General features: G+C 45.0%; 1 protein-coding gene across 1 annotated transcript in view; it reads right to left on the reverse strand.

The window, feature by feature from the left end:
* GRIK3 (glutamate ionotropic receptor kainate type subunit 3) overlaps window positions 1-2,112 on the reverse strand; it is a 1,024,044-nt gene extending 1,021,932 nt beyond the window's left edge. Inside the window, exon 1 of the mRNA XM_069223872.1 lies at window positions 1,652-2,112. Coding sequence (XP_069079973.1) covers window positions 1,652-1,766 — 115 coding nt within the window. The 5' untranslated portion in view covers window positions 1,767-2,112. The remainder of the gene's footprint in view (window positions 1-1,651) is intronic.
* Window positions 2,113-13,848: the final 11,736 nt, after the last annotated feature.

Consider the following 13,848-nt stretch of genomic DNA (forward strand, 5'->3'; position numbering starts at 1 on the left):
CAACCTATAAATTTTAAAGGCCTGGGTCACGGGGTCAAACATATTGTCGATTTTATGATGAGAAAAAAAAAACAGCGACTAATCAAATTTGCCCAGAACAAATTCAGGTTATTTCAGAATGAACTGGTTGTGCCCTCTCATATACTAATCTACTGAGGTTTGCTTTCTGGTGTTATGACAACTAAATTTTCACGATCCACTAATAATTCAACATTTTTGCATTCATGGACTGATATATTTCAGGCTCGGGTCAGGCTAATAGACTTGTTGGAGGGATATGTGTGTTTGTTTGGAGACCTATTCAGGTGCAGCCATAATACAGTAGCACTATCTATCTATCTATCTATCTATCTATCTATCTATCTATCTATCTATCTATCTATCTATCTATCTATCTATCTATCTATCTATCTATCTGTCTGTCTATCTATCTATCTATCTAATGCGTCAACTTTCTGGCGAATTGCGTGCCCCCCAAAGTATCTGAACTCCTGAGTAGCACCCATCTTTATAAACATAAAAGCATTTTAACAAACTACAACTTTGTCCATGGTGAAATTCAATCTACAGATGCCAAGCATGCAAAACTGCAAATTCAAGGTGAATACTGTTCAAACTTAAGGCCAGGGGAAAAGATAAGGACATTTCCAGTATGTGCCCAAAATACTCTCTTTACAGAAACTAGAAATTTGACAATAAAGAATATGTCAGTGTCCCAGACTTGCACTTATAACTTATGTAGGGAAAATGCAGATTTTGCTCAGAGCCTTGAAGTTGTTTTGCCCTTGGAGAGGAGACGTGGGCAAGGCTTCACTAAAGTCAACTGCCTGGCAAACGATGCAGCCCTGCATAGTCTGACCTCATGTTTGGAGGGAAGGTTGAAGTGTGTGTAGGAGGGAACAGCAGGGGGGTGGAAGAAAAGGGGCGGGCGGGGCTAAACTGTTGCCCGAGCGCAGAAGCCGCAAGTGAGTAAGCGCGAAAAGCTGCGAGGATTCCCTGCACTGTGCGCGAGCCCGAGGTGTCCCTTAACAAGCAAGCACGAGGATGTGCAGCCCTGCCACTTAACCCCCCCACCCAGCCAAAAGCGCACACACTTATTTCTCCCAAAATAACCCACTCATTTCTCATCTGGCTTGCCCTTGGTACAAAGTAGACACTGCGTGCTCTCCCTGTCTCAGCAACTCTTCGACCCCGTCTTTTAACCAAACGCTGGTCCTCGGTTTATCAAATTCACCCACACACGCACTCTGACCTCCCTCGGTATATGACTGCGGCTTCTTGTGCCTTCCTGCACAGTAACTTGACTGCAGTCCCATCCCCACGTCTCATTCTCATTTAGCCTGTCCAGTATTTTTTCCTGATCTCAGACTGAATTATTTAACAAACAGTTGTAGTAAGTCTTCGTGTGTTTGTACTTTTATTTGGGGCTCCCTAAAATGGGGAGAAGAGCAATGCTACCCCATGTCCCCAAATCGATGTGAACCACTCACTCTAATGGAATATGGGGTACCCATGGCTCACCTGTAAAGCAGGCAGACCCTACTGTAGGCAAAATAAGCCTCGCACTATGCATCCCGCAGAGGGGGTCAAAGACCGTGCGGCGGCGCATCCAGGGATAATGGAATTAATACAAGGAAAGCGATGTCCTTACCTATCCGAATGACATGAGGCATTCCGTGAGAGGGTTGGATCCAAACCATGCAAACGAGAAGACCCGCCCAGAATTCCAAAATCATACTCCGAATACACACCAAGACTTGTGTCATCGTTAGAAAAAACCTCAAGTAAGTTCACGCGGGTTCCCCTTCTGTTTCTCGCTTTGTTCAAGACTCCAAACACAGCTCCAGCCGCGGGTGTCTGGGCGCTAAAGCAGCAGAGGTGCCAAGAGAGGGGAGCTGCACATTGTACATTTTACATCAATTAGCTTCAGCCTTCAGCTGCGAAGACTCGGATAGAAAAAGAAAAAAAGAGAAAAGAAAAGAAGAAAGGGGAAAAACAGCGGATCTCCTCCCGTTTTGTTTCCTTTCACCCCCTCCGGTTCGCAGCGCCCCCCAATTTCCTCTTGTCCAAACCAGTCTTTCACCTGCAGAAACTGACTGCTGGAACCAGGCTGCGGGAGGCTGTGTGTATTCCCTCCTTCCCACTGATGCTATCGGCCGGCTCCTGCCAAGCCCCGGAATGGAGTACGTTATGCGAGATCAGGAGCTGCCCGGAGAGGAGGGGGCAATAGAGTGAGGGAAGGGAGCGCATGTTGTGCTCCTGGCCACGCGTGATGTTTGGGTGCACGGCTTGGATCACAGGACGCAGCATGCATGCATATTAATTGTATCCCGCCCATTCAGGGGATTTCTCAGGGAAACACCTATTTCAAGAATAAATCAGTGTGTCAAGGGCATTCATTTTATACACTTGACACAAAACTGCTTGGCTTTTGCCTACAATTATGCATTCACGGCGACGTATTTGAAAAGGTTACGTTATTACAGACGCCAGGCGTTTTGATTCTCCTCATTTACTGAAAAAGACAAGCTTTACCAAAACCAGCATAGAGTCTCCGTGGATGTCCGCCTGCTTCGTATTTTCCTTTGCTTGGAATGCCAGGAATTCTCGAATTTGAACTGATTTGTTGCTGATACGTAAATCCTTTGTCACGGATAGCTCATATACATGATTCGTCTAATCTTTCACGAGCTCTTTATGCAATACGAAGTTTGTTTTTAATTGGGCACTTGAAGATATCTTGTGCGTCCCAGCTATTGTGGGAGTAACCCCCACGCCTTCCGCAGCGCCCCCTCAGTGTTACAGAATTAAACTGCATTGTGTTCTTCATCAAAGCCCGGGTCGCACTGTTGCCCACCGCTGGGTACAACTTTTCAATTAAACTGTCAGTGGCTCTTCTTTGCGAAGACAAGCCCAGTGTTCTTTTCCTGCCACGGTGTCTGCACAACCACAGTGCAAGCAAACCAGCTTTAAAAGTAAAAATAATGTACTGATTGATAGCGAGTTAGAACACAGCCTGTGTTTGCACATGAAGAAAACACGTGGAGCCGAGCCTTTCACACTCTGCTTGAACCAACAGGCAGTAATATGTCTTAGTGACATCTCCTGGATCAAAACACATAAATGTTATAGCCTAATGTAAACTCTGATAAAAACACTAAGGGGGTTATTCTAACTTTGGAGGAGTGTTAATCCGTCCCAAAAGTGACGGTAAAGTGACGGATATACCACCAGCCGTATTACGAGTTCCATAGGATATAATGGACTCGTAATACGGCTGGTGGTAAATCCGTCACTTTTCCGTCACTTTTGGGACGGATTAACACCTCCTCCAAAGTTAGAATAACCCCCTAAGTCTTGGTGACAGATTTTCAAACACTGTCCATGTTATGGGCTGTTGACACCCCATGTCTCAAAATAGATTCAAAGTTATGGCCTAGTGACACATTTTGTACCCACTGATAACTCATATTCTACAATGCCAGTGTTATGACTCAGCGACCTCTCTTACTTCACGGAATGCCAATTTTATTGCCTTGTAATAGCCCTTGTGTCAAGTAACATCAGTTTGGGGCACAGGACATACTGCCAGTAAGTACTCTGAAGTGGGATGTCTGAAAAACACTGCCTTCTGTCAATTTTCTGACTCATGCAGCGCCTTATGGCAGCAGGAACAGATTGGCAATGACTGGAGGTTGAAGGTGGCTATTTCTATACTATCAAAAACCTTGCAAGTGTTACACTTTACGAAGATTTCAATTTGTTTGTTAAATACACAACAATATGAGTTATTGGACTTTGCAGCTTTACATACCCCAAATTCTATGAAATGATTCACTTCTTATGGCATAAGGACACACAAACCAGGTTTGCAACAATCAATTTCAGTGTCAAACCATATTATGGAACAATATTTGTGGAGGGTTTGCCTAAGACATTTTTTAAATTTGTCTCCTGGTGACCTGAAAAATATGTTTTCAGACAACTTCTATCTAAGCAGGGCTGAAACTGAAACATTTGCCTGCAAAGTTGATCACATTCAGAAACTAAATCTGTGAAGCCATATTTGCTGGGTGTTAGAAATGGGGTCTTTGGTTGACAGTCAGGTTACCCCTTGTTCAAGCAAGGACCCTCACTCTAGTCAGGGTAAAAGAGAATCACCCTCAGCTAACCCCTGCTTACTCCCTTGGTAGATTGGCAGAGCAGTAGGCTTAACTTCAGATTGCTAGGTGTAAAGTATTTGTACCAACACACAGTAACTTAATGAAAACACTACAAAATGACACAACACAGGTTTAGAAAAATAGGAAATATTTATCTAAACAAAAAAAGACCAAAACGACAAAAATCCACAATACACAAGTCAAATTATCAATAAAAATGTAAAAAGAGTCTTTAAGTAGTTTTAAACACACACTAACACTGTTAGCGTGAAAGTGTACCTTGGGAGCATCAAAAATAACTCGCATTGGCAAGTGTGCGTCAAAAAGGGCTTCCGATGCGTCAATTCCACTCACGAGCGTGACCTTGTGTCGTTTCTCCTTTCATCGGGTCGGGGCACGTTGTTCCTTCTCTCCGCAAGAGAGCAATGGGTCGATCCGGTCAGCACTCTCAGGTCCGGGCAGGCCTTGCATTGTTTTTACATGCCCAGAGGTACTTGCGTCGGAAATCCAGCCGCATGAGGATTAAAAAAACATGCAGCGTGGGTTTCAATCTCCGAGTCTCCGTCAGCGATGCTGTGCGTCATTTCTCCTGCTCCGTGCATCGATTCTTTAGTCACGTTTCCGGCGAGCGTCGACTTTCAGCCGCAGAGCTGGCGGCGCGTCGTTTCTTCAGCCGCAGATCGCAGTCACGTTGATGTTTTCTGCGCACAGCGCTCTGTGAGTGGATACCCTCTTTTTAGGATGCCAGATTCTCCTTTCAGGGTCCCAGGAACTGGATGGGCAACAGAGGGCAGAGTAGGAGTCTCTCCAGAGACTCCAGGTGGTGGCAGAGAGAAGTCTTTGCTGTCCCTGAGACTTCAAACAACAGGAGGCAAGTTCTAAATCAAGCCATTGGAGAGTTCTTCTCAAGATGGAAAGCACACAAAGTCCAGTCTTTGCCCTCTTTCTCTGGCAGAAGCAGCAACTGCAGGATAGCTCCACAAAACACAGTCACAGGCAGGGCAGCTCTTCTTCCTCAGCTCTTCAGCTCTTCTCCAGGCAGAAGTTCCTCTTGTTTCCAGACGTGTTTCTAAAGTCTGTGGTTTTGGGTTCCCTTCTTATACCCAATTTCTCCTTTGAAGCAGGCCTACTTCAAAGTAAAGTCTCTTTTGAATGTGAAATCCTGCCTTTCCCATGCCAGGCCCCAGACACTCACCAGGGGGTTGGAGACTGCATTGTGTGAGGGCAGGCACAGCCCTTTTAGGTGTGAGAGACCACTCCTTCCCTCCCTCCTAGCACAGATGGCTCATCAGGATATGTAGGCTACACCCCAGCTCCCCTTGTGTCACTGTCTAGTGTGAGGTGCGACCAGCCAAACTGTTAAACTGACCCAGACAGGGAATCCAAAAACATGCAGTCACTGAAATGGTATAAGCAATTACATGTCTGCTTTCTAAAAGTGGCATTTTCAAACACACAGGGGGTCATTCTGACCCTGGCGGTAATTACCGCCATGGCGGAGGTCGGCGGTAGCACCGCCAACAGGCTGGCGGTGCACCGCTGGGCATTCTGACCGCGGCGGTTCAGCCGCGGCCAGAAACGGAAAGTCGGCGGTGTACCACCAACTTCCCGCTGCCCTTGAGAATCCTCCATGGTGGCAGAGCGCGCTCCGCCGCCATGGGGATTCTGACACCCCCTACCGCCATCCGGTTCCTGGCGGTTCTCCCGCCAGGAACAGGATGGCAGTAGGGGGTGCCGCGGGGCCCCTGGGGGCCCCTGCAGTGCCCATGCCAATGGCATGGGCACTGCAGGGGCCCCCGTAAGAGGGCCCCACGAAGAATTTCAGTGTCTGCTTTGCAGGCACTGAAATTTGCGACGGGTGCAACTGCACCCGTCGCACCTTCCCACTCCGCCGGCTCCATTCTGAGCCGGCGTCCTCGTGGGAAGGGTGTTTCCCGCTGGGCTGGCGGGCGGACTTTCGGCGGTCGCCCGCCGGCCCAGTGGGAAAGCCAGAATGACCGCCGCGGTCTTTTGACCGCGGAGCGGTCTTTCGGAGGGAACCGCTTGGCGGGCGGCGACCGCCGTCCGCCGCGGTCAGAATGACCCCCACAATCTTAAAATCAACTTGACTAAAATATGTATTTTTAAATTGTGAGCTCAGAGATCCCAAACTCCACATGTCCATCCGCTCCCAAAGGGAATCTGCACTTTAATCAGATTTAAAGGTAGCCACCATGTTAACCTATGAGAGGGACAGGCCGTGCAACAGTGAAAAACGATTTTAGTAATATTTCACTGTCATATAAAACTTATTACTATATGTCCTACCTTAACCATACACTGCACCCTGCCCTTGGGGCTACTTAGGGCCTACCTTAGGGGTGCCTTACATGTAAGAAAAGGCCTGACAAGTGGGTACACTTGTCAAGTCGAATTTACAGTTAAAACTACACACACAGATACTGCAATGGCAGGTCTGAGACATGATTACAGAGATACTTATGTGGGTGGCACAAGCAGTGCTGCAGGCCCACTAGTAGCATTTGATTTACAGGCCTGGCACCTCTAGTGCACTTTACTAGGGACTTACTAGTAAATCAAATATGCCAATCATGGATAAGCCAATTATATACACATTTTGTAAAGGAGCACTTGCACTTTAGCACTTGTTAGCAGTGGTAAAGTGCCCAGAGTAACAAAAAACAACAAAATCAGAGTTCAGCACACATCAATAACCTGGGAACAGAGGTAAAAAGTTAAGGGAGACCACGCCAAGGATGAAAAGTCTAACACTGGGTCAGTTAGATGCTGTTGGCTAGCCCACGAACCACTGGTACAACATGGTACTCATAGGAAGGGATATGAGGGAAGAGGGTATATAGGAATAGGCGCTCACGAAATTTCACCTAATTATTTTATGAGAAAATCAATCATAGGCACAGGGCTCCTGGCACACGCGTGTCATGACGGGCCATGTGTGCTTCTTAGCTTAAAATGACTGTCTCATATTCTTTATACTGTCTCCTCATATTTAATTATTACACCTATGGGTGGCTCCATGCTTTTTGCCAAATGCTCACGATTTGTCACATTTTAGTAAACAAAATTATCTATACAATGACGTTCACCACTGGTACAACATGGGCCTCACCTATCAAAGGACCACCAGCAGTACCAGGAAGAAAGAGATCTCTGGACCTTCAGTGCAACTGCAATTGAAATTGTAATTGTTCAACAGAAAATATTAGTCCTGGGCTAAGTGGGTGTGAGAAATTGGGTTGTTGGTTAATGAGTTGTGAGCCCCGGTCAAGCAGCAATCACAATCCTTCTCATGGTTAGGCGCTAGCCAACCCTAACCAAACCTGGTCTTAGCCCACTAGTAGATTAACACAGAGCAATAACGCATAAAATAGAGGTAATGTGTAAAGTAATTTTGCAACACTTTAAACAGTGATACAGTGAAAATACCACAGAAGAAGAATTGAACACCAAGTTAGAAAAATAGAACTTTCTTTAACAAATAAAACAAGACCAAAACAAAAAAACAATCCAATTAGTAGATCCAGAGATATGTATTTTTAAAGATTTAAGTGAAAAAAGTACAAAAAGCACAAAGCACCAACTGTGGATATCTGGTCATAACAGACTGTGACAACGTATTAAGATCAGGCTGATCATTATTGAATATGGGTCGGTTACAGGGACTCAGCTAGGCCACCTTAACAAAGTATCTTAAATCTTGGTTTGCAGAGTGTTAGAAGGATCCGTGTAAAAGATATGGCATACAGCCGAAGAGATGCATTGGTTCCAAGATGCATCAAGGCTGCGATGCGAAGTTCTGGGCTATAATCGAAGATCCCTTTGACGGGACTTGCGGTGTGAAGTCAGGCATCCAGCAACTCCGCATTTCAGCCTCCCAGCTCTTCACAACAGACACACCACCCTAACTGCATGCCCTCACCATGTACTGCTAATTATCCCAGATATTACAGCATTCATGACATCTTTGATAACATCATTGATAATATCACAGTAACATTTGCAGTGCATCTATCTATCTATCTATCTATCTATCTATCTATCTATCTATCTATCTATCTATCTATCTATCTATCTATATATATATATATAGAGAGAGAGAGAGAGCAAGAGACAGTCATAGAAGCTACTCTGTAGTTTCAGCTAGGATTCCGAGAGATCGGAATTATTTGGATTTTTGATTGTTAATACCTTTACCACTGTTTGACAAATATTCACAAAACTTTTCAGACCTATTCCTCTTTCTACGTTGGCTGATGGTGCAAAGTTTTTATGTGATTGCTGAAGGGGATGTAAAGGAAAAGGTAGGGTCCCAAAACAGTTTTCCCATCAATTAATTTTCCATTGACATTTTAAACAGATATAGCTGCAAAATGACTGAACTTTTTTGTGAAATTGTACAGGAATTTAGATTATAGTGTGGAAAGGTTCTTTCTTGTTAGCAGATCTCAATTGGTCTGGTAGCTTTAACTTATAAAGGACATACATTTAGTGACACATTGGGCTGTGATATATTGCAATAATTTGTAGTATTTTGCAGTATCCTGCAGTAAATGGGGATGACAAAACACAATATGATTAGTTAATAAATGACCTTGCAAAATGAAAGATTAGCCATATAATCTAGACCACATGTTACCTTTGTTCTGTATTTTCCTGTAAGATATGGGTTTTTATTGTTGATTTAAGGTAGAGGAATGAGGCAGCTAAGCAAACTATGCAGAGGTATAGAAATGTAGTTTTCTTAAGATATATATTTAAAAAAATATTTACTGAGTGCTGCAGTACTATTACAAAAGTATCTAAGAAATACCACAGTACTTAACGAAGTACCCAAAAAACCTTATATGTGATAAAAATAAAATTAGACACAATATAGGGTGGCTCTTCAAAGAGTATTTTTTTTTCAACTAACCATATTTAAATATGTTTTTAACCCCTTCGATGCTAGGCCCCTGTGCTTAGCCTTACTTTGGCTATTTGGTATAGTTGGTGCTTAGGCAGCGGCGGCTCCTCCGCTATGCAGAGGAGCGTCGTCTCCGCCAGCAGCAGCAAATCTTTTACAATAAAATGATAAACCATGTTTCTTATCATTTTATTATAAAAGGGGCGGGCCATGGGGCATGACAAGGATGGAGGGGGAGTGCACAGTACTCCCTTCAGTGCACATGGACGTTTGGCTGGCTGTCTCAGGCCGGCCAAACACACATACGCACTGGGCTCTCTCCAACCCAGCACTGTGTTGCTGGGTTGGAGACAGCAGGCAGAGGCTACACTCTGCCTTAAAGCATTAAGCCAAAGCGCAGCATTAGGACTGGCCAGAGGGCAGGCTAGGAGCCTGTGCCTGCTGTGAGGACTGAGGAGTGGCGCGGCAGAGGCGGCGAGGAAGGTACATTATTTTTGTTATAATTTTTTTTGCTTTCCTCCCGCCACGTGCTGCCACACCTCTTTTCCCTCCTGCGAGCTGCAACTGCGCTTAAGCGTCCATACTGTTTTGTCCACAAGCTATCCACAGCAAATTTGCACCTTTTTTTCAAACATCAAAGTGATTTTGAAGGTACCAAGGCTTTGCGGATTCCTTTAGTGGGAACTGAGATATTAGCCAAAATATAGCTTCATTTTGTTTTTTTGGGGAAAAATGTGCTGTAGAAGATATTGTCTGTTTTTCCCCAGCAAACGGCATCACCAAAAGGTTGACCGTAATAAAATAACCATCTTCTCTGCTGTCAGGAACAGGCAAACTTGATTCAGAAAACACAATTTTCAAACAGATTTGTGGCATTTTATTGGAAGATAGTCAATTGTTTCTATTTTTTTGTGCTTTCAACCACCTTTCAATTTGTGGTGGAAACAGGCGTGAAAACTAGACATCACCTGAATTCAGCAAGGGGACATTTATGTAAATCCATCAAGGTTTTCCCAAAGAAAACAAGTGTTGAAATAAACAAATCTTGACAATGTGTGGAACAAAATGGGCATTTGTGACAAAATTTTTATTTGTAACTTCTCCTCATGACGGCCAATTCACAAAAGCTATATAACATTACATCTTCCAGACCCTTCTGCTTGGGGGGATATATAGGGTTTGTGGGCTTTCCAAGAATCCAAGGTACCCAGAGCCAATAACTAAGGAGCTCCTTGCAATGGTTTTTCATTGTGTACCGGGTAAAGCGCCGTTCATATGGTAAAATATAAATAGTGAAAAATGGGTATCAAGGAAACCTATGTATTTTCGAAAGGGGACAAGATATGGAGCTTAGAAGCAGGGTTTGAATTTGTGGGTATCCATACTAGCATGTGAAACTGAGGGTATTATTCATAATTACTTATATCTTACACATAGTCTTACATTTGTAATGTGCAAATTCTGATAAATACAATTGGTAATAACACTTATTCTACTATCCTGTGTTCCCCTAAGTCTCCCAATAAAAATGGCACCTCACTTGTGTGGGTAGGCATAGTGCCCGGAACAGGAACTGACCCAAAACCCAACATGCATACATCACATTTTTCTTCACAAACTGACCCAATTTTTTGTAAAGTGGGTAGCTGTGGGTTTTGAGCCTAGACTCTGCTGGCATCTAGAAAAACCTAGCTAACCTGTACATTCTTGGAAACTAGACATAGGGGAATCCAGGATGAGGTGACTTGTGTGGCTCTTTCCAGGTTGTTCTTCCCAGAATCCCCTGCAAACCTCAAACTTTGACTGAAACCCATTTTCCTCACATTTCTGTTATGGAAAGTTCTGAAATGTGCACAGAGCAACACCCTTTCTTCCACTCAGCACTCTCCTAAGTCTCCAAATAAACATGGAACCTCACTTGTGTGGTAGGCCTAGTGTTCATGACAGGAAACAGACCAAAACACAGCATGGATACATCAATTTTTTTCACGCAAAAATTACCTATTTTTTTGCAAAGCGGGTAACTGTGGTTTTGAGGCCCTAGCTCAGCTGACATCCATAAAAAACTAGCAAACCTGTACATTTTTGAAAATTTGACATGTAGAGAAATCTACGATGTTGTGACTTCTGTTGTTTTCATTAGGTTGTTTTACCCAGAATCCCTAGGAAACCTCAAACGTTAACTAAAAAACACATTTTCCTCTGATTTTTGTAATGGAAATTTCTGGAGACCGTATAAAGTGACACACTTCCTTCCACCCTACATTCTTCTAATCGCCTGATAAAAATGGTATCTCAGTTGTGGGGGTAAGCCTAGTGCCCGCAACATGAAACAGCCCAAAACGCAACATAGATGCAGTAAATTTTTTGCACGCAAAATTGACCCGTTTTGTGCAAAAGTAGTTAGCTGAGGCTTTTGGACCCTAACTCAGCTGACACCTGGGGAAACCTAGCAAACCTGTACATTTTTTAAACACTAGACACCTAGGGAAATCCGGGATGTGGAAACTTGCATGGCTCTCACCAGATTATGTTACCCAGAATCGCTTGCAAATCTCAAACTTTGACTTAAAAACAAATTTTACTCACATTTCTGTAATGGAAGGTTTTGGAACTTGCACAGAGCCAGAAACATCCTTCCACCCAGCATTCACCTAAGTCTTCTGATAAAAATGGTACCTCTCTTATGTGACTTGGCCTAGTGCCTGTGACAGGAACTTATCAAAGTAAGGGCAATGGGAGCCCTTGAGTGGGGACTCCTAATGACATTGGTTGGATACATTCCTGTCGCTGGCACTAGGCCCAAACAGACAAGTGGCACAGCATTTGTATCAGCGGAAGTGGGGCAATGCTGAGTGGTAGAAAGTTTGTGGATTCCGGTGGTTTCTGGAAGTTTCCATCACAGAAATGTGAGGAATAACATGTGTTTTTAGTCAACACTTTGCAGTGAATTGGGGGTGTGAAAATGGTGTGGGATGGATGCAAAGCACACCACCCTGGACTCCCCCAGATGTCTAGTTTAAAGAACTGTCTAGGTCTGGTAGGTGTTTTCAGGTGGCAGCCTACTCAAGCACTAAAAGTGCAGCTGTCCACTACTGCAAATGGCAAGATACTGGGAGTTAATCAAACTCTCCTTGCCCATTTTTAAAAATAGCACCCAAAAATCTAATATTCTCTTACTTGCCATTGGGATGAGATGCTTTAGTCCACAGCTGAGCAGAAAGACTGGTTCCCTATTTTTGAGGCGGGGGGCTTGGCTACACCCGTGCTGGGCAGCCCCAATCTCTTCAAAAAAAGAAATCCTTGGCGTCTAGTTGACTTTTTGCCTCTGGGGGAGGGGGAGCAATGAGGATGTTTGCTCCACTCTGCCCCTTGTGGGGGCAGGAATGCTGTTTTCCTTATTTTTTGGGAGGTGATGGCAGGGCCATGTCCATGTTGCTCAGCCGCTCCCAATACAAATTTAAAAAAAAGTAATCACTGATGTGTAGTGAGCTTTCTGCCCCCAGAAGGGGAAGATATGGGTAATCGCCCCATCTGACCCCCAGGGGCAGAAAGACTGTTTCCCTATTTTGGGGTTGTGGGGGCATGGCCATGCCCATGCTGGGCAGCCACTCCTGATACCAATTTAAAAAAAAAGTAATGCTGGTATCCAGTGGGCTTTCTGTCCCCCACCCCCTGGGGGTAGACAGAGGCAATTGCCCCGATCTGCCCCACAGGGGGCAGAAAGACTGTTTTTGTTATTTTGGGGGGTGGGAGCATGGTCATGCCCATGCTGGGCAGCCCCCAATGAAACAAATATCAAAAGTAATCCCTGGTGTCTAATAGGCTTTTTGCCTCCCCAAGAGGGCGGGGGGGGGTAATTGCACCCATCTGCCCCCCTGGAGGGGTGAGGGCTTGCCATGATAATGCTGGCCATCCCGCACCAATACCAATACAAATAATAAAAAGTAACTCATGGTATCCACTGAGCCTTCTGCCCCCGGAGGCAGATGCGGGTAATTGCCCCATCTACCCTCCAGGTGGATCAGAAAGACTGTTTTCATTCTTTTTGGGTAGGGTGGAGGCATGCCCATGTGCATGTTGTGCAGCCACCACCTCCACAAAAAGGTAATCCCTGGTGTCTAGTTGACTTCCTGCTTCCCTGGGAGTAGATGGGGTAATTGCCCCAGTCTGACCCCTTGGGGGGAGAAAGACTGTTTCCCTATTTTGGGGCTGAGGGCATGGCCATGCCCATGCTGGGCTGCCCCCACTACTATAAATTGAAAAAAGTAATCCCTGGTGTCCAGTGGGCTTTCTGCCTCCCCTGGGGAAGGGCAGATGGGGGTAATTGTCTAACTACCCCCAGATGGGTCATAAAGACCATTCCATTTTTTTGGTTGGGTATTGGCATGACCATGCCCATGTTGGCCAGCCCCCTACCTCCATAAAAAAAGTAATTTGTGGTGTCTAGTGGGCTTACTGCCTCCCCGGGAGCAGATGAGGGTAATTGCCCCCATCTTCCCCACCTGGGGTCAGAAAAACTGTTTCCCTATTTTGGAGGGTGGGGGCATGGGCAGTCCCCACTGATACAAATAAAGAAAAAAAAGTAATCCTTGATGTCTCATGGGCTTTCTGCCTCCGGGGGCGGGAGATGGGGCAAATGCTCCATCTATCCCCCAAAAGGGCAAAAAGACTGTTTCTCTTTTTTTTGGGTGGGGTGGGGGCATGGCCATGCCCATGCTGGGATCCCCCATAATACTAATAAAAACTAGTAATCCCCGG

This window comes from Pleurodeles waltl, chromosome 3_1 (genome assembly GCF_031143425.1).
Source record: "Pleurodeles waltl isolate 20211129_DDA chromosome 3_1, aPleWal1.hap1.20221129, whole genome shotgun sequence".
Lineage (NCBI taxonomy): Eukaryota > Metazoa > Chordata > Amphibia > Caudata > Salamandridae > Pleurodeles > Pleurodeles waltl.